This window comes from Girardinichthys multiradiatus, chromosome 6, assembly GCF_021462225.1.
Source record: "Girardinichthys multiradiatus isolate DD_20200921_A chromosome 6, DD_fGirMul_XY1, whole genome shotgun sequence".
Taxonomy (NCBI): Eukaryota; Metazoa; Chordata; class Actinopteri; order Cyprinodontiformes; family Goodeidae; genus Girardinichthys; species Girardinichthys multiradiatus.
In genome coordinates this window covers 12,348,214-12,373,417 of record NC_061799.1, presented here as the reverse complement: position 1 = coordinate 12,373,417, position 25,204 = coordinate 12,348,214, and the positions used below count along the sequence as shown (strand labels likewise).

General features: G+C 41.6%; 2 protein-coding genes across 4 annotated transcripts; one reads left to right on the top strand and one right to left on the bottom strand.

The window, feature by feature from the left end:
• Window positions 1-22: 22 nt before the first annotated feature.
• On the bottom strand, window positions 23-11,783 carry sall2 (spalt-like transcription factor 2). Its single transcript, XM_047368121.1, has 3 exons — window positions 11,536-11,783; window positions 2,402-6,206; window positions 23-1,718 (listed from the first exon to the last, which is right to left on the bottom strand). The coding sequence occupies exons 2-3, from the start codon at window positions 5,882-5,884 to the stop codon at window positions 1,416-1,418; spliced, it is 3,786 nt and encodes a 1,261-aa protein (XP_047224077.1). The 5' UTR covers window positions 5,885-6,206; window positions 11,536-11,783; the 3' UTR covers window positions 23-1,415.
• Window positions 11,507-25,204, top strand: trim110 (tripartite motif containing 110). 3 transcript variants are annotated; one of them, XM_047368124.1, is made up of 9 exons: window positions 11,507-11,641; window positions 15,846-15,948; window positions 16,679-17,156; window positions 17,772-17,867; window positions 18,627-18,860; window positions 20,934-20,956; window positions 21,160-21,305; window positions 22,159-22,430; window positions 24,742-25,204. In XM_047368124.1, the coding sequence occupies exons 3-9, from the start codon at window positions 16,683-16,685 to the stop codon at window positions 25,009-25,011; spliced, it is 1,515 nt and encodes a 504-aa protein (XP_047224080.1). In that variant the 5' UTR covers window positions 11,507-11,641; window positions 15,846-15,948; window positions 16,679-16,682; the 3' UTR covers window positions 25,012-25,204. The 3 variants fall into 3 exon arrangements, with proteins under 3 accessions (XP_047224080.1, XP_047224078.1, XP_047224079.1); XM_047368122.1 differs by lacking the exon at window positions 11,507-11,641 and having other exon boundaries at window positions 13,114-15,948; XM_047368123.1 differs by lacking the exon at window positions 11,507-11,641 and having other exon boundaries at window positions 13,114-15,948; window positions 16,654-17,156.

Genomic DNA, 25,204 nt, shown 5'->3' with positions numbered 1-25,204 from the left:
AAAAAAACCACTAGTCAAATAGTGCCTTTCCCAAAGTGAATATTTTTAATATGGGGGACACATAAAGTACAGCTTACAACAAACATACATATATTTTAATATACAGTATATACCTATAAACATGTAGTTTAGTAAGTTTAGTAGCTTTAAACGTGTTACAGCTCTCACTCATGGGTCATACAGCAACAGTATCAATAACATTCCCCAAGCTGAAGGGTAACATCACAGGACAGACCACGCCCTCTCTGGGCTCACAACAACAGCACATGTGCTTTTGTTTTAACATGACCATGGTAGAAAATAGATGAATTAGAAAATAGATGAATTATGAATTAGTCCTCCCCATCCCCACACACACAAAATTAAGAGAAAAAAAAACAAAAGATTTCCTACCCCTTCAGGTTGCATTATATCAACTTTATTTAGTCTTATTGTCGTATTTAACCATTGCAGTTCTGGGTTAATTCCCCTTTACCAATTCGTTTACCCCTTTCATACAAACTTGTTTGTTTCCTCCTTCCATGTTGTGCATGTAAACAAACTAATTTGAACCCATGTACTTAAGCCGGTTTGTTTCTTTTGGTATTTAGGTACTTTTGATGAATAATAGAGAGAAATCTCAGATAAAATTTTATTCAACTGCATATTGCTTTGAAGATTTCTTATTACATAGTACTTAGATTGAATGTGTCTGTGATCTTGTTTAGGCCTTTCAATTCTTATAAAGAGACAGATAATGACTTCTGATTAAACCCACATAACTGTTAGGAACGTAATGCTGTAATATAAAATTTACTCGAATCATACAGTATAAACACATTTGCTTACAGTAGAGTAATAATATATTACAGAAAATAGGGGACAGATGAATCGTGGGTAAGAAATGTCCTGTGGTACAAAGCTCCTTCTGGTACCCCAATAAAACGTTTTGGAAAATGGCGAGGAGGCGAAATGACCAGCACCTAACCATCACCAAAACAATTCATTTTGATTATACTGAATCTTCTCTGGTGCCATAAAGGTCAGATTTTAATAGATGGCACAACAGTCACAAAGTGTTTCAAAAATAACATAAACTTCCAAACCTTTGACAAACTTCCTCTTTTTGTGTATGTTTCAGTAATTCATTAAAAAGCAGAGAGTACAGGGTCTGGTTGTATGTTCAGATTAGCACTATGAATCACATAGGTTTTTGAGCCAATTTAAAAATTTTTTTAGACAAATCCAGCAATAACTGGACTACTGCCTCATTTATAACACAAGACGTCCAAGATGGATGGCTCACAAGATTCACGTATGAACATATTATTCTAGTTATCAAACTGACAGGCTGCCTGAAATGTTTTATGGAAGCAATAATTCGTGGTTGTCCACAGAGTTGTGCTAAAATGCATTTTCTAGCCAAACATTCTGACTTAAGAATATTTTTCTGGTTCTTCGGCAGCTTCCTCAGAGATTCCAGCATTCTTCTGTGACTGAACAGAATGCTGTGCTGATTTATTCTCACCTTGACCCACAGTCTTCTGTTCATCGGCTGACTGAGCACTGGTGTTGAGGAAGGCTTGATACTGGTTCCAGAAGCCTCCTGAGCTCCTGGTGGCTGGAATGTTTAAGGACACAGAAGATGTAGAGGAAGGAATCTGGTCGGAGGAGGAACGACTGCCCCTGGCTGGTGGACGTGATGGTTTGGTTACACCCCCATGGTGCTTCATATGCCCCTGGGAATGAATATAGATAACGTTGTTGTCACTCCAATGAACTATTTACTCCATTTGACCCATTAAAAAAAGCATAGACTGACTGAAAAACAGTAAGGAAGGTAGGACATAGGAAATGAATGAAATCTGGATGGGAAGACACAAGGGAAAAAGTCAAAAAGGAAGGTCACAAGGAAGGAAATACACAAGGAAGAAAGGAATGAATGAAGAAATAGAGACACAAGGAAAGAAAGTGAGGAAGGAAGAACAAGGGCTAAAGAAAGAAATTAGAGAAACGGAATGACACAGTGAATAAAGGGGCAGGGAAGGGAGAGTGGAAGGTCACAGTAAAGGAAGGAAAGAAGAAAATGAGGAAGGACATAAAGAATGACAGAAGGATGCCACAAAAAGAAAACGCACAAGGGAGAAAGGAAAGACGTGAAAAAGGAAGGAAGGGTGGAAAGAAACAAGCTTAAGATAATTGGATAGGAAACATTCTGGAAATACAAGTATTTTTCCATACTTTTGTATTATTTTAATACCTACTAAACACCTAAATCAAGTTCCACTATCTTCCAGACTGTATACTCTAAAATATGACTGAAAAATGGCTTTGACTTAAAAAGAAATCAGTTCCACAGCAATTATATCAGAATATATGGAATTAAAGATACACATTTTACACCAGAAAATATTTTTCTAACCTTTAATCCACTGCGGCTTGCATACTCCTTTCCACATTCAGCACAGCAGTAAGTTTTCTTCTCAGGACGTGATATTGGAGATGGGAGGGTTGGAGCAAGGCTGATGGGCACTGAAGCATCCAGGGCTTCTTCTAAAACCAGTCCGCTTATTTTAGTGGCATCCACATGGTCTTCCCTCCCATATGAACCAAAGTGAAAGCTTTGGCCTGTCTCTCTGACAGACGTGGCTTGTTTGGGCAATCCCCCCCTTACTTCAGCAAACATGGGTTCTACGTTTTCCACAGGGGATGTCAATTTAGGGTCTTTGTCAGATACAGTTACTTGGTCTTGTTTTGGTGGTGCATTTAAAGGAGACTGGTCGATGTCTTCCTCCATTGGTTCTGGTGATTGTCGCCATGTGGAGTCTGCCTGTGATCCCAAAGCTGCCTTTGTATTAGCATCACAAACATCTTCAGTTGGGATAAGGTTAGAAGGTGTACTGGAAGTGGTGTAATCATAAGGAGCATCAGTAACTGGTGTGCTTTGTAAGTCCTCCAGGTTTGGTTTGGAGTCATGGAAAGCATCTACGCTAGGTGATTCTTTAATCTTTGTGGGGTCCACCAGCATTGAAGGAGGTGACTCTGTAGTGTTGTTATCACTAGAGAGAAGTGGTGAAGGATTAGATGTAGGAATAAACATGTCAATAGATCCTTGTTGTTGGATTTTGTTATCTTCACCAGGAAGCGATGCTGGATCCGTTTTTTGGGAGACCTTTAGATGTGCACTCACACAAAGGACAGGGGGTTCTTCAAAGCTGCGTGGTGAGCTATGTGTGTTAGAGTTCATGGAAGGGTCAGGGCTAAGGTCAGCTGGGGGGATTTGATTTGGGCTGGACGGTGAGGTTTTACCGAGATTTTTCTTAGCTGATTTCCTGTTGCAAGAGACAGGGACTGAGCCAAGAGCTTCAGCGTTTGGATCTGGGCTCTCTCTAGGGCTGGTTCGAGGAGATGTTTTACTTGAGGGGGGGATTTGATCAGTGGATTCGGAAAGAGACTGTGGCAAGACTCTGGGATTAGACTTAGGTGGAATCTTCTGTTCAGAATCCTCTGTGCCATCTGGGGGCAACTGTCCACCAAGGTGCATGCGTATGTGGTGTTGAAGAACAAGAGCATTGGTAAACTTACGCTGGCACAATGGGCAAGAGTTTTGGACATTGGGTGGCCGGGCATGATGGGTGGCAAGATGTGATCGCAGGCTGCCTTTGGTGGAGAAAGAGCGCCCACATATCTTACATGGAAAGGGACGTTCTCCAAGGTGTGTGGCTTGGTGCAGCCGAAGGGCCCTAGGACAACTCAACACCCGTAGGCACACCCCACACTGATTGGTTGTCAGGTTATGTGTTGAACCAGCGGCATTTAGTGATGGTAGCACACCACCCGTCATGGCATTTGCTTCATTACCACTCATTCTAAGAGCAACAACCATCTCACGGGTGAATTGGGAAACTGATGTGGTGATGTTTGATGATGGAGATGCAACCACATTGGCGGTGGAGTTGCCAGCATTTGTGAAACGGGTGTTTGATGAACTCCCAGTAGAAGATGTGGTAGTGTTAGATAAAATCTCCAACATGGATGTTGGAGTAGAGGAGGAAAACCATGGAGTGCAGGTGAGAGAAGGGGCCTTCTCTAGCTTCTCAACCAGCCTCTGGAGCTTAGAGGTTTCAGATGTAGGAGTAACAGTTGCTATGGATGTAGGCAGAAAGGATTGGATAGTGGTAGTGGGTGAATTGGGATTTTTAGGTAGTGAAGAAATAGGGAACGAAAGCTGGGAATGGCTGGAAGAGGCATGCGGTTGGGATCCTGCAACAGAGGGTAGCTGGGTGCGTAGCAAGCTCAGTGATGGATGGCTGTACATAGGTGATTGAGCACCCTGGATAGATGAAGAAGTAGAAACAGAAACAGGTGAAAAAAGGAGCTTTGGTAGGTGAGCTAATTGGGAATAAGCAGCAGGAGACAGCAGAGGTGCATAAGGTGGGGTGTTTTCATCAAAGCGCTGCGGTTTGACACCTTTGAATAACCCTGAAATGGTAGATGATGAAGAGAGTGAAGGGTTCGAAAGAAGGGAGGTCGCCAAAGAAGAGGTGGAAGATGAAGAGGACGAGTTAGAGGCAGCACTAGCAACAGCAGCAGTCCTATTAAGCTGCAGGAGGGAATGTGAAATCAAAGCTAGATCTACACTAGGAGGTAAGGGCAAAGTCGATGGAGCAGATTCACCAGAGGTCCCCATTGAAAGTCCACTACTGTTACCACTGATTGCCAAATTGTCTCTGCATGTTTCATCCTCCACCCTACTTTTTCGCTTCTTTTGTGTTATATTCATCCCACTGGTACTTCCACAACTGTCAGTAATCTGTCCAATATCTGACCCCCCACTGCCCCCTAAGGCTAACCCAAATAAAGATGGTGGTAGAAGTGAAAGTGAAAGCTCTGGATTTTGTTCGCGATGGCGGAGGAAGTGCACCTTCAGGTTGCCTCGTGTTGTGAAACGACTAAGGCACACGGGACACTGATAGGGCCGTTCTCCTGTGTGTGAACGGAGATGTATCTGCAGAGCAGAATCGCTGCTGAATGCTTTTCCACAAAAGCGACATACGTGTTGGAGACGGCCAGGAGTGTTGGAACTTAATGTAGATGAATCACTGCCAATAGAGGCAGATTGCAACTGTGAGTTTGGGTTAATGGACTGAGGTGAGGTGAGGGACGAGTTTAAAAAGGACAAATCACTCTGCCCACCTACAGATGTAGTATTGGGAGATTGCTCATGAAGATAGCGATTGGGTAATGCTAAGGATAGAGCTAAAGCATAGGTGGAAGAAGGCACAGAGGCACCCGCAGAGGAAGTTGTAAATGAAGAAGAGCATTGAGAGGCCTCCCAGGAATGACCAGTCCTTCCTGTTCCATCAATTTGTGATTTATGAGGCTGCAAGATTTGAGACAAGGAAGTGTTTGGCTGTGTGGCTTTGTTTGCTGTTTGAGAGGGGTGCAGGGAGGAGAAACATGACAAGAGAGGAGCCAAAGAAGTAGTGGGTTGAGGTGCAGCTGACTGGGTTAAGGAACTGGATGTGTTTTTGCTGTCTTCCAGACAAAGTTGAGGCAAAGGAGGGAGGATATTCTGGGATGGCGTGTCAATGCTATAGGAGTCCCCGCCAAGGCTTAACACCTGTCTACAGATCTCCTCTGTGATCTGCATCTGGTGGATCTGCCGTTGCTGCAGCACCCGGAGCTCCTCTAGTATCAGAGCAATGCTCAGCTGGGTCCTTACAGGGGTGGCTGAAGCAGATGTTAATCCTGGGCTTGGAGTGGGAGTAACAGGGCTTGGAGGACCTTCAGGTACCCGACTGGGGCTTCCAGGGTGTGGCGGAGGGCCTAATGAGGCTGAGGATGATGAGGATGAAGAGGAGGTGGTGGTTGTGGCTGACAGACCCAGCTTCGGAGAGGCCATGTGTGCACTCTGGGAACAGTGGCCAAATAGCACTAGTAAGAGAGTTAGGATTCCGGCAGAGAGCCAAAGGGCAGGGAGATATATTTGGTAATAGAAGGATGTGTAAGGAAAGTCAGGAGACAGAGAGGTCGATGAATATTTGAGGGGCTGTCTAGGAAAAGAGGGTGTTAATGGACCCCCTTTGGGTAGCGAGGGGTCTGGGAGTCCTTAAAAGATGCACAGAGAGCAAGGGGGAGGTCGGAGATTTGATTAGAAGATGTGGAGCACAACGGAGAATCCGTGATGATTGGAAAGGAAATTTACTTCACTGGCAAGTTGTGATCTGGAGAGGGTTAGAGAAACAATCGAAATTTAGAAAAGGGAAGCATGTTTTAGGCAGAAACACATTTGTAAGAAATCAAAGAAACATTATCAGGTTGGTAGCTTTACCTTCAGGTTTTATTTCCACTAGCTTAAAATCCAGCTTTATTTTGTATATTTTGATTGTTGCTCTTTTGCTGCTCAGTTTTATTTTATTTTATTTTCAAAAGTGGTCTCTTTTGTCATCTCTATACTCACAAACAGTATGCAGGCTGCACATAAACCTGCAGACAAAATCACAGCTGGACTCTTCCATAATGTAGTCCAGCTTGTTTCCAGGGCAGCACACAGAGAAAACAACTCACCTCATTACCACTAGTCATCCTGCCCCGGTAAAATAAAAGCTTTATCTGCCAAAATATATTCTTTCATTCATCTCTGTCTCTTTTGCCTTCATCTCTATAAGACTCTTTGTAGCCCAGTGCTGTGCTAAGAGTGAGGTCCCTGCTGAATATGCTGCGCTGAATGCACGGTTGCCTTGCAAACATGACCTTAAACACTCTGAGGTCACTTTCCTGATATTTTTTAGAGACAGGAAAATAAAGCAAGGTTGTATGCAGTGAAAGCCGATGTCTGATTAAGAAAGTAGTTTAGGATACAGTGTGGTTTCTGTCTCTAGAATTAATGTGGTGAATCTGACACGTACATCCTTCTACAAGGTTTGTTAACACTACAGTGGCTGACAACAAAGCAGGACGGGCAGTGACTTGAATGGAACGAAGGCAGTAACTCATTGCTGAAACTTTACTATCAGTGCCTGCAGTTAGGATGTAAATGTACCTTGCATCATGTGCTTCTTTACGTCTAGAGACTGATTTTATGCCCATACGTCTTTGCAAAATAGCTCAAGCCAAGTCAGACTGGTTAGAGAGCATCTGTGAACATTAATTTTAAAGTTTTGCCGCAGATTCTCATTTGGATTTAAGCCTGGACTTTGGCTGGGCCATTCTAATACATGAATATATTTTGATCTAAACAAATTCCATTGTAACTCTGGCCGTATGTTCAAGTGTTCTGCTGGAAGCTGAATCCAGGTTGTCTTAATGGATTGCACTGTATGTAGCTCCACCCTCCTTCCATTCAACTCTGACTGGTTCCCTTGTAACTGTGGAACAAAAATTGTATCCACAGCATGAATCTGCCACCTGCATGTTCTACAGTGTGTTCAATGTGATGTCCAGGTAGAATCAAAATGAAGGGAGGCTGAATACGCATCAGTGCCACACTTTTCAGATTCCACTTCACATTTATGCACTACCTTGTGTTGTCAATGCAGGTAGGTAGATAATATTAGCAATCCACCTGCACACTGTATTGATTTAGTGACACTTTGTGGTGTAAACCTCGCATCACTTCTAACTGAACAACCAGCATTGGTTTACGCTCTTACCCGATAGGACTGACACTGGAAACTAATGGCCAACAAAACTTAAATAATGTTTCTCTGCACACTGATTAAAGTACGAGGCTAAATTAGCCTCATAATGAAAATATACCCCATGTGTGAAAAAGGCTAATCATAGAGTCATTAATCAAACTGAGGCACTAGATGATCTGAAGTGACTGGACTTAGCAATGTTTGACATTAATGGTGGAAAAGTTGCAAGGAGAAAGGAAGCCCATAGTAAAGAGGTGGTTTCTCTAAACAAGTGCCCCATTTGTCAGAACTCCCGGCTGGCCCTCCTTCTGTTCTGCACACACAGATGCACTAGCTTGATCAGCCACTACTTTGCATTCAAAAAGAGAGTGAACTCCAAGTCTATTGAGACAAGGGTTCTATGCCTCACTGTACTGAACCTTTATACACTGGAGCTCAACTTTATCCCATTATGACCCTAGTCATGGATTCCAATTATCAAAAAATAAAACGTTCTTGTAACACAGACACAGGTCTTTTTGAGTGGAAGATAAAAATATTTAGCAAAAGCCACCAGTACCAATCAAATCTGCACTCTTAAAACGGCAGGCTAAAAAAAAATAACCCAGTATTTTGTTTTTGCTAACCTATAGTCTTGGGTCAAAGATGGACCAATCCAAGCCTGGATTGATGTAACATAACAGAGATGGGTTATGGGTGTGACCCGACACACTGGGTTAGGTCTACAGCAAATAATGGTTAGAGAGACTAATGTCTAACGTCGAGGCCACAAAACAGTGGGTTGAAAGGAATAATTCATGACCTGAATTACAAATAATGATTTTTATCCATTTTCAATACTTGTTTTATCCTTTCAGAGACACCCTGAACAGTCATTAGTCCTTCACAGCGCAATCTAAAGAAACCCAAGAGCAATTTAGGGTAGACAGTTAACCTAATATGAATGTTTTTGGACTGTGGGAGAACGCTGGAGTACACAGAGAGAAACCCTGTTTGCAAAGGGAGAACATGGAAACTCCACACAAAGAGGCCAAGGCTGGGATCTGAGAACATCTTGGTGCCAACGGCACCCCCATGAAGCCCTGAATGATTTTTATTTCTCTGTTCAGTTCTTTGGCCAACATGTCAACAAGAATTTTGAGCATAGCCAGTACAAGCCAATGTAATGCTTACTAAAAAGCCAAGTTAAATAAAGGCATTACCACAACCAAGTGACATTAACAATATTATACACACCTTAGGGATATTATTATGACCACCTGTCTAAAAGTGTCTTGGTCCCCCTTTTGCTGCTAAAACAGTCCTGAGCAGTTGGGACAGTGACTTCACTAGACACCTCAAGTTATGCTGTGGTGTCTGACACCAAGAAGTCCTGTAACCTGTAAGGAGGGACCTCCATAGAACGAACTTGTTTTTCCAGCACATCCCACAGATATTCAGTGGGACTGATTTGTGGTGGAATTTAGAGCCCATGTCAACACCTCAAACTTCTTGTTGTGCACCTCAAACTATTCCTGGACCATTTTTTATTTGTGCCAGGATACATTATTCTGCTGAAAGAGGCCAGAGCTATCAGGGAATACAGTTTTTGTCAAAGGAGTACATGGGCTACAACAACACATGGGAAGTTGATATGTGTCAAAGTAATATCTACATGGATGAGAGGACCAATCCATGTAGCACAACATTTCCCAAAGTACCACACTACCTTTGCTGGCTTGCATTCTTACCAAAGTGTATCCTGGTGTTATGCATTATTAATACTGGTCGGCAGCTATGCAGACACACACACAACAAACTGGGAAACACTGTGTTTTCCGACACCCTCCTATCAGAACCTTCATCAACTTCTTTAGCAATTTGAGCTATAGTAGATCATCTTTTGGTTCAACCTTATCCTGACTCTCATCAATGAGCCTGGGAGTCGGGTCACCACTGTTCCTTTCTTGACCACTGCAGACAGTTAATATCCCACAAGAGCTGAAGTGTTGGAGATGCTCTAGTGTTCTTGCTATCACTATTTGGTCTGTTTCAAACTATCTCAGATCCTTACACTTGCCCGTTTTTTCTGCTTCTAAACCATCAACTTTGAGGACAAAATGTTCACTTGCTGTCACATACATCCCACCCACTAAGACATACCTGATTATTCTAAGGCCTGTGGGCCACATCTGGCTAAGATATCCCAGATGGCATGTTGTGGTCAATTGAAAATCTGATATTTAACATCCACAAATTGTTAGTTCTTCAAGCAAGTCTGATTACACAGCTTTTAATTTGAAGGAAACTGCTTTCATTGCTCTGTTTGCGTAGCTACATTAGCCTATTTGTGTGTGCGTCATCACTGTTTTAGAAATTACACGAGCATCTAAGGACTACACCACTTTTTGTCATTGTAATAGTGCATTAATCATATTGTTAAGGATAATTTGGAATGCAATATTTGTTGGTTGTTATTTCCAACTGCTATGAATACACACTTTGTATGCCAATCAAATGCTGAGCCTGCTGGATAGTTTCCCTGCAGTACTGACCCACAGAGAGGATGACCTACTCAGCTGGAAGCAATTATTTCACAATCCTACTTCCTTATATGGTACCGCCCTTAAGTCAAACAGATGGCGTAAGAAAGAGATAATCAGTGTTATTAACCTCTCAGTGGTCTTAATGTTTTGCCTGATCAATGTCTATTCTTTGAAAATCGTGTCAGGTAATTGTCCAGTGAGGCTCCTTGTAGTCTCCTCTCTAAGCCACACAAACTGTTGGGTCACATTTTTTGAGCCAATGCTAGATTTAAGCTATCAAACCTCTGTCCAAACAGCGTAAACCCAATATTTGCAATAAATAAATAGCCCCAGCAGTCCTTATTGTATTATATTCAACTGTATCTTTTTCACTTGTTATAAGGTAGCACTCAAATTTAAAGTCCAATCAAAATTCGCGCAGCAATCTTTAGCCAATAGGGTTCCAACTAGGCCTCAACGTGATCTGAGCAGCTGAACTGAGGAGGAATGTGGAACAATGGCGTTAGGGAGCACAGCTGAGTGCACAGCGCCCTCTCACACAGATTCTCCAACACATAATGCCGCTGACTGGAGGCACAATGCTCCCTTTTCTTATCCCCAACCAGACTGCTTACCACGTGGAGTGAAGGTAGTGGTGGAAAACAGACAAAGGCAGAGAGAGGAGAAAAATACATTCACATCCAGGCCCCACCTCCCGCATCCCTCCACTCCTTTCTGTCTCTCTGAGGGCTTGGGCAGAATAATAAAGTGCACAATTGATTTGATGTAAGGTCTGAATTAATCGCACAAATGGGATGTGTTAAAATGCGTTTTAATCTGTTGCAGATAATCTTAAATTTGTTATGAAGACTATAATAAAAGAGTTAAACACTAATGTAGCCTAGTTTATAATTTGGGCCTTAAATCCGCACTTCCTATTCTAAGAAATAGGTGATGTGTGCTACGAATTAAGGTTTACATAAATACATCACGATATATAGTACAGATGCAGCTCATGATTATATTAATTTATTAATGTAATCAAGTCATATATGAGTGGTAAAATATTTACAAGCGTAGATCTAATCGCATTTTAGGCACAAAAGGTTTTCGGTAGTATTTGTTGTGCCATCTTGTCTTTTTCCCCCTTGTACACGATGGTTGGGCGTTTTTTGCCCCCTTGTTCTTGACGCCTACGTTTGGAAATCAGCGTCAATATTACTGAGATGCGCGCTCCCGCTACTGTACAGCGACCTGTTGCACGCCAGGCGCGCTCCCACATCATAACAAGTTATGATTCATAAAATGTCATGACTCCTCCGGAAAAACGCTGTCCCGGATGTGCATTTCCACTGCTAACCGCTCGACGCTGACCCAATCCTGTTAAATATGACAGAAATATCACTTACCATGGTGGAAACGATGATTTTTTTTTCTAAACCCCCTCTTTTGGCACCGATATCGTGGAATGACAAGAGTGGTGGAGGGAGGGGGAAAGAAAGCTTCGGAGCTCAGGTTTGATCGGCTCCCTCTTTCAGCCGGGACACTGGCGCAGCATTTCCCTGTTCAGTCCCGGGGATGCGCAGTCGGACAGCTGCATTTTTTTCAATTGTTTATGCCTGTAGCAAATTGCATTTAACTCCCATAACAACGGGTTATTCTGCCAGAGTGAATTTGCAGGATGAGGAATTGGGGCGGTGCAGATAGCTGGACTCGGAGTACATGGGGGGGAGGGAGGATTGATTTTGTTGGCCGTACGCGCGGCTCTTCCTCCTTTCTTTGTACTTGTCAGGGCCCAGTTCTGGTCCCTGCGCTCGCTGCGGTACCCTGTCTGTCTGCCCGGTTATCTGGCCAGCTGTCTGGTATAATTTATGACCCGCTCTCCCACACCCAGAAACACGGACCACAGTTACCTTTCCCACTAGCTCAGTTAAAAAAAATAGCCTGCGCATTTTAAGCAAATTTTCTTTATAGACCTCCATTATACTCTTTCGGACTCACAGGCACATTTCACATGTTGCATATTTAATGTTTAATGAACTATTTAAAAGTCCAAAATCGATTAAACTACATTCTGGCAAAGGTTTTCGTTGCAGCCTCAAATTGCAATGTATTTTATTGGGATTTGATTTAATAGACCACCACAAAGACGTGCATCTTTGACGTAAAATGACGTAAAATGTAATGATATATGGTTCTCAAACCTTTTACATATAAAAATCCTGAAAAGTGTGGCGTCAAGTTGCATTTAGCCACCTTTACTCTGATGTCTCTAAATAAAATCCTGAGAAACAAAAAGCCTTCAGATGTCACGTAATTACCTGTGTGTAATTTAAACTCAGTTTAAATCCAACTGTTCTGTTTTTGACCTCAGATGTTTGCTTGAGAACATTAGTAAACAAACAGCAACATGAAGACCTAGGAACACATCAGATAAGCCAGGAATAAAGTTGTGGTAAAGTTTAAATGGGCTAAGTTATAAAACAATATCCTTGCAGAGCATTGTTCAATCCATCATCTGAAAATAAAAAAAAGTCTGGCACAACTGCATCCTACCAGGAAATTACCATCCAGCCCATCTAAACTGGCACTCTGGGCAAGAACAGCATAAATTGCAAACACAGCCATGAGGCCATCCATGGTAACTCTGGAGGAGCTGTAAAGCATAGGAAACAGTCTGTTAACAGGACAGCTGTTTGTTGTGCACTCCACAAATCTGCCCCTATTGGAGGAAGAAAGCCATTGTTGAAACTGAGTCATGAGATTTTCAGTTTGCCACAAGCCACAGAACACATACAGTAGAAGTAAAACGAGTAGCTGGTAAAATGAGACCTGAGCATCTTATGGGGTTTTTAGCCTATATGCAAAGCGCGTCATGATGGAAAATTAACACTGCATATCAACCTGAACATGCCATCTCCACTGTGACACATAGTGGTGGCAGTATCATGCTGCTTACATGCTTTCCATCAGCAAAAAACAGGAAGGTTAGAGCTGCAAATGGGTAGATGGACAGAGCAAAATACAGGACAATCCTGGAAACAAATCTAATAAAGGTCTTAAAAGACTTGAGACTGGGATGGAAGTTTACATTCCACCAGGACAACGGACATACAGCCAGAGCTACAAAAGAATGGCTCTGGCTGTAAGTTTATCAAAGCATATTCATGTATTAGAATGGCCCGGTCTAAAAGCTGATGTTAACACACACTCGTCAACATATCCAACTGAGCTTGTGCTATTTTTAAAAGGAGAATAAGCAAATGATTTAGAGCGCAAAACTCATGGACATACCCCAGAAGACCTGCAGGTATACCTTCAGCTAAAGGTGATTCTACAAAATATTGATTGGGGATGGGGGGCTTAATACAACTGCACAATCACTGGAAGGATGGGGGCAGTTTTCTTTCTTTACTTGACGTCTAGTTTGTGAATGGGTTTAATAGCGCCTCATGATGCACACAAGTTGCCAGGCGCTATAGCTTGTTTTATCCACTAGGATGCGCTGTGGGACAGGCTTCATAGATCTGTTGCAAAGAGCTGGAAAACAGCCTGTTTAGCCACACGGTGGACACATTTCAAGTTATTGGGTTTTAAAACACAGACCCACAAATTCTAGTCCATCATAAATTTTACCGTGTATCTATTATATAGAATTCATTAGGTGTTCAGACTGGATAAAAACTCAGACAAACAGTAGCACATAGAATGTCAAACCAACGCATTACTTATTTAACAAAACCAAAGATTAAATACACAAGCAGGGCATGATAAAATAGGACCATCTTTATAGATCCAGCAGGAATTTTAAAAAGTTAGCGGCTGTATTATGCAGCTTATTAATATTTACTTGATTAGCTGATCATGAAAATTGTGAGCACCTTTTCAAACGAGAGAAGTTATGTCTGTCATGAACATGCAGGTGAAAAAGTGAAAATAAATCTGTAAATGCATGAGAAAACTAATTGTTGCTGCAAATATATCTAGGGAGGGTTATGAGGCCATTTTTGCCAACATAACCAGGAAGGCCTGAGTTAGGTTTGCAAAGTTTTATCTAAACAAACCACAAGATGAGATATAGTGGAGACACATATAAGCCAAGGTTCCCTCTACTAACTGTGTTAACAGGGCTGTGTGACTGAGAAGCTGTGTAGTGTTTTCTCCTCACTAGATCCTAAAGTTTGGTTTGTCCTGTGAACCAAGAGCTATTTTCTCCATCACAAAAGCTCTCTAATTGAGCCCGACCTGCTTTATGATGCAGCTTTGCAACCTTGACGGTTTGAGCACCTGTTTGCACCGGTAAACTTCTACCTTATTATACTGAACTTTTCCTGAGTTTTGTACTCTTTGTTATTAAATAAATGTGAAGAAGAACATTTTTTTTGTAAGACTGAAAAATGGATATGCCATATTTTTCTCAAAGCAGAAAAAGGTTTTTATATTAAGTGTTTGGGACACATATTAACTCTGGATTTATAGTTAAGCTTAAGGAATGAAGTTGCACATAGATTATATCTGGGTGTTTTTCCCAGTCTTGATCTTTTTCGTGTCATGATACATTTCAACAACAGACCTCAATGTTTTATTTGCAATGTAAATGATGGATCAAGACAACATTGCACATAACTGTGAAATGAAAGAAAGTATACATGATTGTCATAAATTATGTTTGATTCTGAAGAAAGTTATAAAGCAATTTCCCCATTATCCTGGAATTTAGTGGACAGAAATGATTTATAATGTCAGGCTGTAAGAAATAAAAGGTCATGTGCCTTTTTAAACTGTCTAAAATGTACCTGATTTTAACCGTATCTACCAGCTTCGTACATCTAGATACATGTTAAGTACCTCAGGCTCAGTCAGATTGGATGGAAAGTCCTTCCACAGATTCCTAAGTGGATGTAGGTCCAAACTTCAACTGGGTCATTCTAAACCATAACTGCACTTCGATCTAAACCATGTAGCTCTGTCTGTATGTTTCGAGTTGTTGTCCTGCTGGACGGTGAACATCCTTCCAGTCTCAAGTCTTCTGTAGCCTGAAAAGAGGTTTTCTTCCAGGATTGTCCTGTATTCATCCACTTACACATTAACTCTACAGCTTCTCTATCCCTGTTGAAGAAAAGATGCCCACAGCATGATGGTGCCACCACCTTGTTTCAGAGTGGGAATGGTGTGTTCAGGGTGATGAACATTTACCACCACACTTATTGTGTTTTGAACATTGGTCAACAAGCTTAGTTTTTTTTTTCTCAAATCTGACTAGAGCACCGTCCTCTGCAGGTTTGTTATTTTCTGTTCATGGCTTGTAGCAAAACTTACTTGCACCTATATTTAACTTTCTTTCAGCAATAGCTTTCCATTTGCCAGTCTTTCACAAAGGATTGCATGACTAATAGCTGTTGACAAATTCTCTCACGTGAGCTGTGAATCCCTGCAGCTCCTCCAGGGTTACCATGCTCCTCCTGGCTGCTTATGAAGTAATGCTCTTCTTTGCCAACCTGTCAATATAGGTGGACAACCATGTCTTGGTACGTTGTAGCTCTACCAAATGCTTTACTATTTTTGTCATTTCCTTCTACTTCACAATTATGAATGTGAAACAAGTCTGAAAACATAATGGAAAAAACTTAAACCAGAAGAAAAATCCTCTAAAAAAAAGAAAGAATCTTTTGCCATTAACCTTACCTAATAGCATCCCTTCACCCCCTCCCATTGTCAGGGTCAGGTGATCTTTCCAACCGCCATTAATCAGTTGGGATTAGTTAACATACCAGCTGCACTCGACTAATGGCAGCGGTCAACTAACACCAGGAGAGCAACAGGTAAGGACAAGATTTTATTGTTTTTTATCTTATTAATAATAAAGAAGCTCACATGGGGATACAGGATTTAAAACAGCAGATGATCTATACTGAGCACAAGAAATCAAGACAACAAGGTGTTGAGGATGATCCCATGATCCCTCCAGTGCAACAGCTTGTGTCTTAGTAAGTTAATGCTCATTTGGAGATAGTTTATTCCTTTTATGCTTGCTTGGATAAAAAAAAAAAAGCCCAGTTTTGGTTTTGTCCCCATCTGCTGTTATTTATTTCTGTTTTTCATTGGCTTCTTGGTACATTGGTCTTGTTGTAATGCCAAGCTATGGATGTCAGTTCACTTGTTAGAGAGGTTTTACAGTTGAGTTTGTTTATATTAGATAATTTTGTCTTTGTTATTTTACTTCCTTCTATTTGTATGATGATTTATCTATCTTGTATTTACTGGGTACTGTTCCAGTCTTAGAACAGAGTAGGGAAAATCCCAGTAGACAGGATTACTGGTCTGAGTGAACAGTTGGCACAAATCAAATGCGTTCCTCTTGTCCTTCTAAGGCTGTTACATGAAGTACAAACATGCAACTCATGCAAATATTCTTTTATTTGACCCCCAAAGAGAAGAGCTGTTTTAATTTTTCCTGCTAAACAAATTTCCTTCCAAGTCACTAGCTTGCTTTGTTCTGTTTTGCAAATCAACCATTTAATTTGTAGCTCTCATTGGGCATTATCTTCTTAGCTCCATGGCGTCTTTGGACGAAGAGCTGACCTGTTCTGTATGCCGAGACAGCTTCAGCCAGGCTCACCCTCTACCTTGTGGCCACAGCTTCTGTCCCGCCTGCATCCGTGAGGCCTTGAGCCCTCATGGGGAAGGAAAAGGTCGCTTCACCTGCCCCCAGTGTCAGGAGGAACACGGTGAAGTCCCTATCCAGGTAGAGGATGGTCACCCTCCGATGGCTGTAAAAACCTGCTTGAGGTGTGAGGTGTCGCTTTGTGCTGACCACCTTCGACCCCACCTGGAGAGACCAGCGTTCAGCACCCACCTGCTAGTTGAGCCACTGGGGGACCTGTCTCAGCGAAGGTGTTCAGCACACTCAGAGGTATTCCGTTACTACTGTGTGGACGAGAGGATGTACGTCTGCGGAGACTGTCTGCTGGGGGGGGGGCACGCTCTGCACAAAGTCAAGCCACTGAGACAGGTGGAGGAGGACCTGAAGGTGGGCTGTATGACTACAACAGATCTGGGTTTTTACAGTACTGTGCAAATGTATTAAAAGATCTTCAACTTTTTCCACATTTTATCATGCTGCAACCACAAACCTGAATGTGTATTATTGCGATTTTAGTGTAACAGACCAACACAAAGTATTGCATAACTGGGAAATGGAAGTTATCACATTGTGAAGATGCCTTTCCTTAGTAGGGACAAAGAAGCTAGTCAAAATTGATGGCAACATGAAGGAAGTATGGAAGATAACCAGGGGTTTTAAAACACTTGAAACCAGGATGTAGGATCACCTTCTAACAGGACAAGTCAAGTCATACCACCTACAGACTTGGAGGTGCAATTGCAGTGAAATGTGGTTTTCCAAAGTTTTAATTCAAACGGTCTGAATGGAAATGTGTGTCCCGTTTTTCGGATCACATCATGACTTTTTTTCACTTCACAATTATGTGCTGCTATAAGTTTGTCTATCATATAAATTCCCAATAAAACACTTTGTGGGCATGATGAAAAAATATTTGGAAAAAGTTCAAAGGGTATTTATGTTTTTGCAGGACACTGTATATTTGCAGGTTTGAGTATAGCCAATAGATTCTTGAATTTACAGGTCATCTTACAGACTCTCCTCATCAAAGCAGAAAAGAAACTAAAAGATGGGGAGAAAGTTCTCAAAGAACATGAAAACATTGATTCTGCAATGGCGGTGAGTTAAAAACCTTGACTTTGTCAGTTTAAGTTGTTCTTAATTATATAATGCTAATCCATAGCCTTAGGGCCACAAAAAGTGCTAAATGTAATTTTTTTAATCTATATTTACATAATCTTTTCAAATATATATATTATAATATGGGATGCACGGTGGAGCAGATGGTAGCACTGTTGCCTTGCAGCAAGAAGGTCTGGGGTTCGACTCTCTGCTGGGGGTCTTTCTGCATGGAGTTTGCATGTTCTCCCCGTGCATGTGTGGGTTCTTACCGAGTACTCCGGCTTCCTCCCACAGTCCAAAGACATGCCTGTTAGGTTAATTGGTCTCTCTAAATTGCCCTGAGGTGTGAATGAGTGTGTGCATGGTTGTTTCTCCTGTATGTCTCTGTGTTGCCCTGCGATAGATTGGCGATCTGTCCAGGGTCTACCCTGCCTCTTGCCCTTAGACTGCTGGAGATAGGCACCAGCTGCCCCGTGACCCACTGTGGAATAAGCGGTATAGAAGATGAATGAATGAATATTATATTATTAAAACATTATAATGTATATATTAAATCTAGTCATGTGAATGAAATAAGACAACCCATTAAGTATTTAATTCTTCATCAGCAAACATATTGATGACTACAGTATCATTAATACCAAATTGATATTAGATATTCCTGTGTCCAAATATGCCAAAAAACACAGACTTTCATAGGATATCCTTATTGTTTCATGACTGTAGTTGATATACTATTTGATTGACTTCCTTCAGGACTCTCTAAAGCAGGACAACAGCCAGGTGGAGCGGCTGGACACGGATCTGCAGGTCCAAGTGAAGAGGCTGGTGGTGGCTCTGAAGGAGATCACCAAGAGGGAAAGGCAGCAGATCATGGAGCGTGTGCACCAAGATTGTGCCAAAGTGAGAGACGACATGAGCCAGACGGTGAACATTCAGCACTACCTGAACCTGCTGCTGGCAGAGACTGACCCTTTCCTGCTCATCTGGGTAAGACTCTTCCAACTGCTCTGTACAGCAATGGGCATTGGGTTAAAATATGGCAAACAGAGCTATACAAATTAAAATACTAGTAAACCATGCTTGTATTGCGGGTCTAAATGCAGAATTTAGTAACCCACTTCTGAGCTAAAATGTAGGGTTTGTTTAGACAGAAATGCATCACCTACCGGGTATAATGCTTTAATCAATGACTTATCTTTTTCCTGAAATACCTTTTGGTGTCACACAAATCTCTTCGTTCTTTTCAGTGATTTACTTGCACCACATAAATATTTTTTTTTCCTGTATCTCACCATTTGAAGACAACTATATTAAAGAGTTATTCACCTAATTGTGGCTTGCAGGGATGACGCAGTTTTATGATGCAGGGACCATATTGTTTTGCACATTAACAACATCTCGGTGGGGAGGTAGTCATAGTTCATTATAGTGGTGGAAGCATACCCAAGTCCTTGGTGCAACTTAAAGGATTCTGGTAGCAGCAGCGGTTGCCTTTCCATACAACAGTAGAGATTGGTTGTCAAACATTCTGAATCAGGAGTAGGAGCATTGGCCTCATGGCAAAGATACAATCTCATCACACCTATGGCCCGGCAGAACACCAAGTAAGGTATTGGCGGTGCAGCCACTATACACCTGGAGTCCTGCTGCTTCTTTAGCTGAAGACAGAACAATGTTACCAAACTGAAGCAAATTATCCACAGTTTTCACGCCAACAAATGTGGTGCCATGTTTCCCCCCCCCTTTCAATTAGATATGGATATACACCACACTCCATGTGGAATAACAGTTTTAGAAAAAAAAGTGGACCTCCAAATTGTACATTTAAGCAGGATGCCCAGACTGAGGAAAGATGTGAGTTTTTCAAGCTGCAGTTAATGCAAAATGTGTTTGTGATGCTGTACAGGAAAACCCCTGGCATTAGTGATGAGAAGAGAGGGGAATGAAGAGGAGAATAATGTTTAAGAGCCTCTACATGTTTCTACTGGTATTTTTGACTATTCATGTTTGCTGATGAGCTCCAAGTTTTAAGTTGGAGGGTCTTCTTGCCATCACCCTAATCTTTAGATCCCTTCACAGACTATCAAATTAAAGTCAGGACTCTGGCTGGGCCACTCCAAAACCTTAATATATCCAGCCAGACAAAACATGTTGATCAAATTTAAAGAATATGTTGATCTTAAATCAAAACATAAACCAAGTATATGCTAAAGAGGGCCTTACATTTTTGCCTTAATTTTAAAATGATAAAATAGAGCACAAAAATATATAAGCAGTGTTAAAAAATAAATATACTTCTACCCCATCCATCCATCCATCCATCCATCCATCCATCCATCCATCCATCCATCCATCCATCCATCCATATCGAGTTCTGGGTCTTCCCCGGGGTCTCCTTCCTCGGAGTGAGCTTCTCTATGTCTGAGGCCATGGATTAAACCAGAAAAAAGAGGACTGTGACACTACGCGTACCCGCGACTGGTTGGTCGCAGCAGTGGGCATGTAAAACAGTTTGATGTGGAGACTTTTTCCCGCCGAGCAGTTCATTGTGTGACAATGTGTACGCATACGTGGTCATAAAAATTAAGCTTTGCGTGGACATGTCAGGCGGATGTCTGCTTTGAGTCAGCGCGGACTCTGCAGAGTCAAGTACGCACGACTATATTCGGCCCTTAAGAGCTTGAGAGACCAGTCACTGAATGAAGGCTCACCTTCACACTCTAATGAATTTAGAAATCCTGCAATGACAAGAAAAACAAAATAATTTTATAATAAATGAGAGACTAATAAGGCTTTATAGAGCAGGATTACCTTAACTTTGTTTCATTGAAGGTGGTTCTCCATGTTACCAAATCAGAGAGCTTCTGCATTTTTTCAACTACTTTTATAATGTAGTATATACTGTAATGAGACAGGAACATGCTTCCTGTGAATAACCTTGAAGTGACCTTGAAGGTTCAGTATATATTTTTTTGTTTGAGCAGATTCACATAAATGATTATTATTCTTTCTGGAAATGTAATGTCACACCTTTCTTTCTACTTTCCTTGTCTTTTGCAGGCATTTCAATCAGATGACACAAAGTAAGCCCAGACCAATAAACAAAGCCGTTTTATTTTTTTTCCAAGCAGTAAACATTTTTCTGTTAAGAATGTTTGGGATGTAATTTCAAAGATTGAGATCTGCCACTAAAATCTAGCACTATTTGCTTTAAAAAATGTTATAACTGTATGCAAATTTCCAAGTATCGTAATGTTCTTTTTCTGAACAATGTGGTGTATTGCAGATTGTTAGCAGACCTGAACTGCCCACTCTATTTCCCTGAGCCCATCAGTGTGGACAGGAAGCACATCCTGGAAGACATAGAGGGCAAATATCGAGAGTTCATCACCGCTACCCTCCGCTGCCTCACCGAGCTCAAGAGGGAGCTCTGTGAGTGGCTCATTTCACCCACTGGCTGAAAAACCAGCCCCATTACATGTCTTTAAGGCAGTAGTTTGACTTAAAGGGAATGGTGTTTGCTTTTTTCCAATAACACATATTTATCTATTATACTATATGCACATGTGCCCAGATATAAACTTCTTGGAAAACCTTTCCTTTTTTAAAATGCTGTCTTGCAAAATTATTCATGTCCCTTGAATTTGTTTCACATTTGGTCACATTAGAACCACAAACCCCCAGTTTATTTATTTTTATTTTATGTGATAGATCAGCACAAAGTAGTGCATCATCGTGAAGCAGGACGGAAAAAGATGCCTGGTTTTCAAAGACATTCAAAGGAGGACTCTAGGAGGACTCTATTTACAACTAATTGGGAGGAGACCCCGCAGAACACTTTGGGATCCCCCAAAATGTGCGGTGGAGTATCACTGGGCAAAAAGGATGTCTGAGTTTCCTCCCAGACTTTTTTAACCTACCCCACAACCTTATCTCGGATGAGGGGAAGACAACGGATGTTGGAGGTTTAAGAGGCTTAAAAATCACTTTTTAGATTTTTATTTATCATACGTGTTGAAAACTTTGTATTATTTTCCTTGATCTTCACAAAGATGGCCAGTCTCAATAAAATACATTAAAGTTTGTGGTTGTAAATGGACAAAAAGGTGAAGTTTAAGGGGTATGGATACATTAGCAAGGTCTTTAAGGAGTAAAACAAATGTTTAAAATAGTTAAATTTAACAACCTAAAGGTGTCAAGATATCTTGTTATTTTTCAGATAATAAAAGTAAGTGTGGTAAAAATATAGAGCAATTCAACCACTTGACTCTCTTACTCCCTGCAGTAACCAGCCCTCTGAGCCTGGACACAAACTCTGCCCATCCTCTGCTGAGCATCTCCGACGACCTGCGTTCAGTCACGCGTGTCAAAAGCCGGCTGCCCTGCGCTGCTCACCCCGAGCGGTTTGACCACTGGCCACAGGTTCTCACGGTCCAAACCTTCTCTTCAGGCACCCACTATTGGGAGCTGGAGGCTGAGGGATTCTGGGATGTAGCTGTCTGCTATCGGAGCATTGGACGAAAGGGGAAAGAAGGGAATGCTTTTGGAAACAACAAGGTAAACAAATGGTCCGGAAAAGCACCCGCAGTCCCTGAAACAAGTGTTCATACCCCTTGCATAGTTTCACATCGGTCAATTTACAACAAACTGACTGCAGACCTAGGGCTTGACCGACCATACACAATTAAAACCTATGCAAGGACAGCATAAATCAGAGAAGCAGCCAAGAGGCAAATGGTATCTCTGGAGGAGCTGCAGAGATTTACAGCTCAGGTGGGAAGGTGTTAGTTGGAGAAAGAAAGGAGTTCTGTTTGCAGTTTGCCATACCATGTAGGGGTCAAAACAAACCTGTGAAAGAAGTTGAACATTTTACTATGAAAAATGCGTGTTGCAAAATACTAACACAGCACACATCACCCTAAGTGCACCACCAAACATTCAGCAGGGACAGGAGGGGGGATAAGATGGGGGCATGGGTGTGTTGATATTCACTGCCATAATCTGACAATGTGAGCATGGAAAGTCACCCAACTGGTGGAGAAGGAATCAAAACTTCTTTGTGAGGTTGAGCTATACCAGATATAGTTGGACATACTTTCAATTTTAGTGCTCAAACCCTATCCCTAAATAGGACTGGACACTCTCCTGTTCTGGAATTGCTGAAGGTGAGAGGCATCGGGCTGGTTTGGGCAAACTCGCAAGCCCCCGACTGAGTGACTCAGTATTGAAATTTTGCCTTGTTGAGTGAGAGGGTCGCATCTATGGGCTTTGGGTTGCTAGAGAGAAGGCTCTGACTGCTGTCCGAGCCTATCGGACAAGCCATGTCTGTTTAATGTCCTAGGAATGGTGCCATATTGGGATAGTGTTGCTTTCCTAATGTGCTTCAATGCTCATATAAAATTAGTTGGGCACAGTGGTTAGGGCACTGCTGGAAAGACCCAGTTTACCCAAATATAGTAAAAGTGAACCAGGAATGTCTAATAGAGCAACCCATTCCAAAGAACTTCAACCAACACCTCTGAGACAAAGTTTCTCAAGTACCAAGGGAGGTTGGTGACATGAAATCTCAATGGGCAATGCGACCTTCAGGAGTTGTGGCCTTAAGATCAATGGTGCCTGCCTTGGTGGCCACCAGGCCTGGAGGTGGTTTTTAGGGGCTTAGCTGATGCTGGAAACAGCAGACAGGTACCCGGTAAACAAGAACTGCAGCATCTGAGGTTGCAGAAGCAAAAACTAGGGCCTGGGAAAAATTTGCTAAGGATGTGGAGATGACCAACCCTATTAAGTAATTAGGTGACTTTTGATACCAATTGTTGCACTACGCTGGATTTAAGTTAGGGATATTAGATTAAAGGGGGCAGAATACAAAGGCCTGGCTCTTTTTAGATTTAAATTTGTCTAGTGAAGCTTTTCCAAAACAAGGTTCCTGTTTCTGGTTTGAGCAGTTTTAACTCAACGTGTACTGCATTAGCAAGAGACACAACTTAGAAGATTGACCTTTAACTTTTTAAAGCATTAATTCAACATGTATTTAAATGCATTTAGATTTTACAAAATGTTTTAAACATTTTATTTTAACAGCTTTATAGTTCTTAACATTGTGCTTGGACAATCTGAAGAAGCTTGTTTAGTTAATAATCTTGGTCAGAATATGAAATGTGGGCATAAGTATCCTCAAGGTCAGATTTAATATGTTTCTGAACAGTGCTTTGTGTTGGTCTGTCACATGTGGCGCTGTTACTATGCAAAAATAGACAGCATGTCATGTTCATAGAAAAAAGCAAAAATCTGGACAGGGTGAAATTAATGTTACAAGGACACAAATTTTAATTATAGGACTCAACCCAAAATGTAGGTCACAGGTGTCAGCACTCAAGGCTCACGCGAGTAAATAGGAGTGAAGTTTAAATTACAGGTTTATGGTTTTCCTTTGTCTCACTCTGTTCACTTGCCACTTCCTACTACATGTGGAGATTTTGCTAATTTTTTCCCTTCTACCTCCCCTGATCTGATCTGACCAAAGATTGGCTTGATTCTCCTAATGTTGTCTCATTTAAAAATTAGATCACAAATGCGTTTCGAAGGCAAATATTTCTCACAGCTTGTAATGCAAACTACTTAAAGGTCATTCAGAGTTCTTGTACAGACATGGAAAAAGCATATTCTTGCTTTTGTATTGTGTTGTATTTGTTAAATTAGGAAATGCCTTGATGACTCTCTTTTTGAATTTAAATTCTTCATTAAATGATTTGACTGAGAACTTAATCTTACAGTTACTCATCAATAACATGTCATTTCAGTTTAGACTAAAATATATTCTGTCCCATTTTTTTCATTCTTTAGTTAAAGCACTGCTGTTGTATTTAAGGTTTCATGGAGCTTGACACAGCAACACAACAGAAAGCTGTCCGCCTGGCACAACCGCAGGAAGACGCGGCTCACGTACCAAATGGTCGGCAATCGAGTCGCAGTTGCTGTGGACTACAGCTCCGGGACCATCACCTTCTCCGAGGTGGGACCTTCCAACAGCCTGATTCACCTCCACACTTTCTCCACCAGCTTCACTCAGCCTGTGTGTGTAGGCTTTGGACTTTATAAAGCTGAGCTCAAGAGTCGTATCTCTGTCATCAAAGTGTGAGGCAGCATAAAGGATCAGCAGGAGAGCATCCCTGTTTTTCTGACTGAGTGTAATGACTTTCTCCTCCTAAAACTGTGTTCATGAGATTTTAACATGGAGGCTTATTTCCAGAAATGGTTTCTGACAATATGAAGTATGAGCACATGAATTTGTTTGCCGTTTAAATAAAGAGTGAAGTCTGTTTTAAGCAAGA